The sequence below is a fragment of the Microtus ochrogaster genome, chromosome 10, assembly GCF_000317375.1.
Source record: "Microtus ochrogaster isolate Prairie Vole_2 chromosome 10, MicOch1.0, whole genome shotgun sequence".
NCBI classification, from domain to species: domain Eukaryota; kingdom Metazoa; phylum Chordata; class Mammalia; order Rodentia; family Cricetidae; genus Microtus; species Microtus ochrogaster.
The window spans coordinates 83,765,871-83,766,999 of record NC_022016.1 but is presented as its reverse complement, the minus strand read 5'-3'; the positions used below and the strand labels follow the sequence as shown (position 1 = coordinate 83,766,999).

The window sequence follows — 1,129 nt, the reverse complement described above, 5'->3', positions numbered from 1 at the left end:
TTTTTTTTTTTTCTTTTAATCTGAGACAGGCTTTCACTATGTGGTCCACATGGTTTTGGAATTTAAATCCTCTAAACCTCTTCCTCTCAGCTGCCAGTTCTTGCTTCACCAACTAAAAAAATTACATAATACATTATGAGTGTGGTTTTTACAAGAAAGAATGAGAATTCCAACAACTGACCCCACAACTCAAAAAAAAAAACAAACTTCGACCTATTACAGGGCTTGATAAATGAATGTGTATACACAAAGCTTCAGCCCTGAAAACATAATATTTTTGTTTTTATTTTAATTAATTAGTTAATTAGAGACAAGGTCTCTCTATGCAGTCCTGGCTGTTCTGGAACTTGCTGTGTAGACCAGGCTGGCCTTGAACTCATGGAGATTTTCCAGTCTCTGACTCCCAGGACTGGGATTAAAGGTCCTAGGAGTTGTTAGGGAATCTAATGTGAGCCCCTCTATCCACACAGGGCTGACACCTCCGTGTCCCAAGGTACCCTACCTGCTGGAGCTGTGGGAAGACTTCAGGGACTTGGCTGAGATGATGTTTAGGGAAAGGATAGCATCAACGGCAGCTTCATCTACCTCGGGTTTATTCCTAATCCGACCTTAAAGAAGGAAACCACAAGATGAGCACATTACAGACAAGACATAACTTTGTTAAATCAAAGCTATAATTCTAGCTACGCAACAATAGCAGAAGGATCACAAATTCAAGGCCGGCCTGGGCAATTTAGCGACATCCTGTCTTTAAGAAAATATATGTATAAAGAAAAGATATAAGGAGATAGCTTAGTGGTAGAACATGTGCAAGATTCAATGTTAGGTACCTAGATTCAATCTTCAGTACCATATCTCGGTGAAGGACATTTGCCTAGATGTTTCTTTCTCCTCTGTCTCTGTCTGTCTCTCTCACACACTTCTTTCTTTGAGACAGGGTTTCTCTGTGTAACCCTGGTTATCTTGGAACTCGCTTGTAGACCAGGCTGGCCTCAAACTCATAAATCTGCCTGCCTCTGCCTCCCAAATGCTGGGATTAAAGGCCTGTGTCACCACTGCCTGGCCACACACAGTAGGTGTTAGAGATCATTTGGATAAGTGTAGGATCCAACATGATTTCCCAAGGTTG

At 41.5% G+C, this 1,129-nt stretch overlaps 1 protein-coding gene across 10 annotated transcripts in view; it reads right to left on the bottom strand.

Annotated features, from left to right (window-relative positions):
• The window catches only part of Kif1b (kinesin family member 1B), a 144,018-nt gene that overhangs the window by 20,539 nt on the left and 122,350 nt on the right, over nucleotides 1-1,129 (bottom strand). For all 10 annotated transcript variants that reach the window (XM_005353694.3, XM_005353693.3, XM_005353702.3 and 7 more), the window contains one exon: nucleotides 503-608. In XM_005353694.3, the coding sequence (XP_005353751.1) occupies nucleotides 503-608 (106 nt within the window). The remainder of the gene's footprint in view (nucleotides 1-502; nucleotides 609-1,129) is intronic.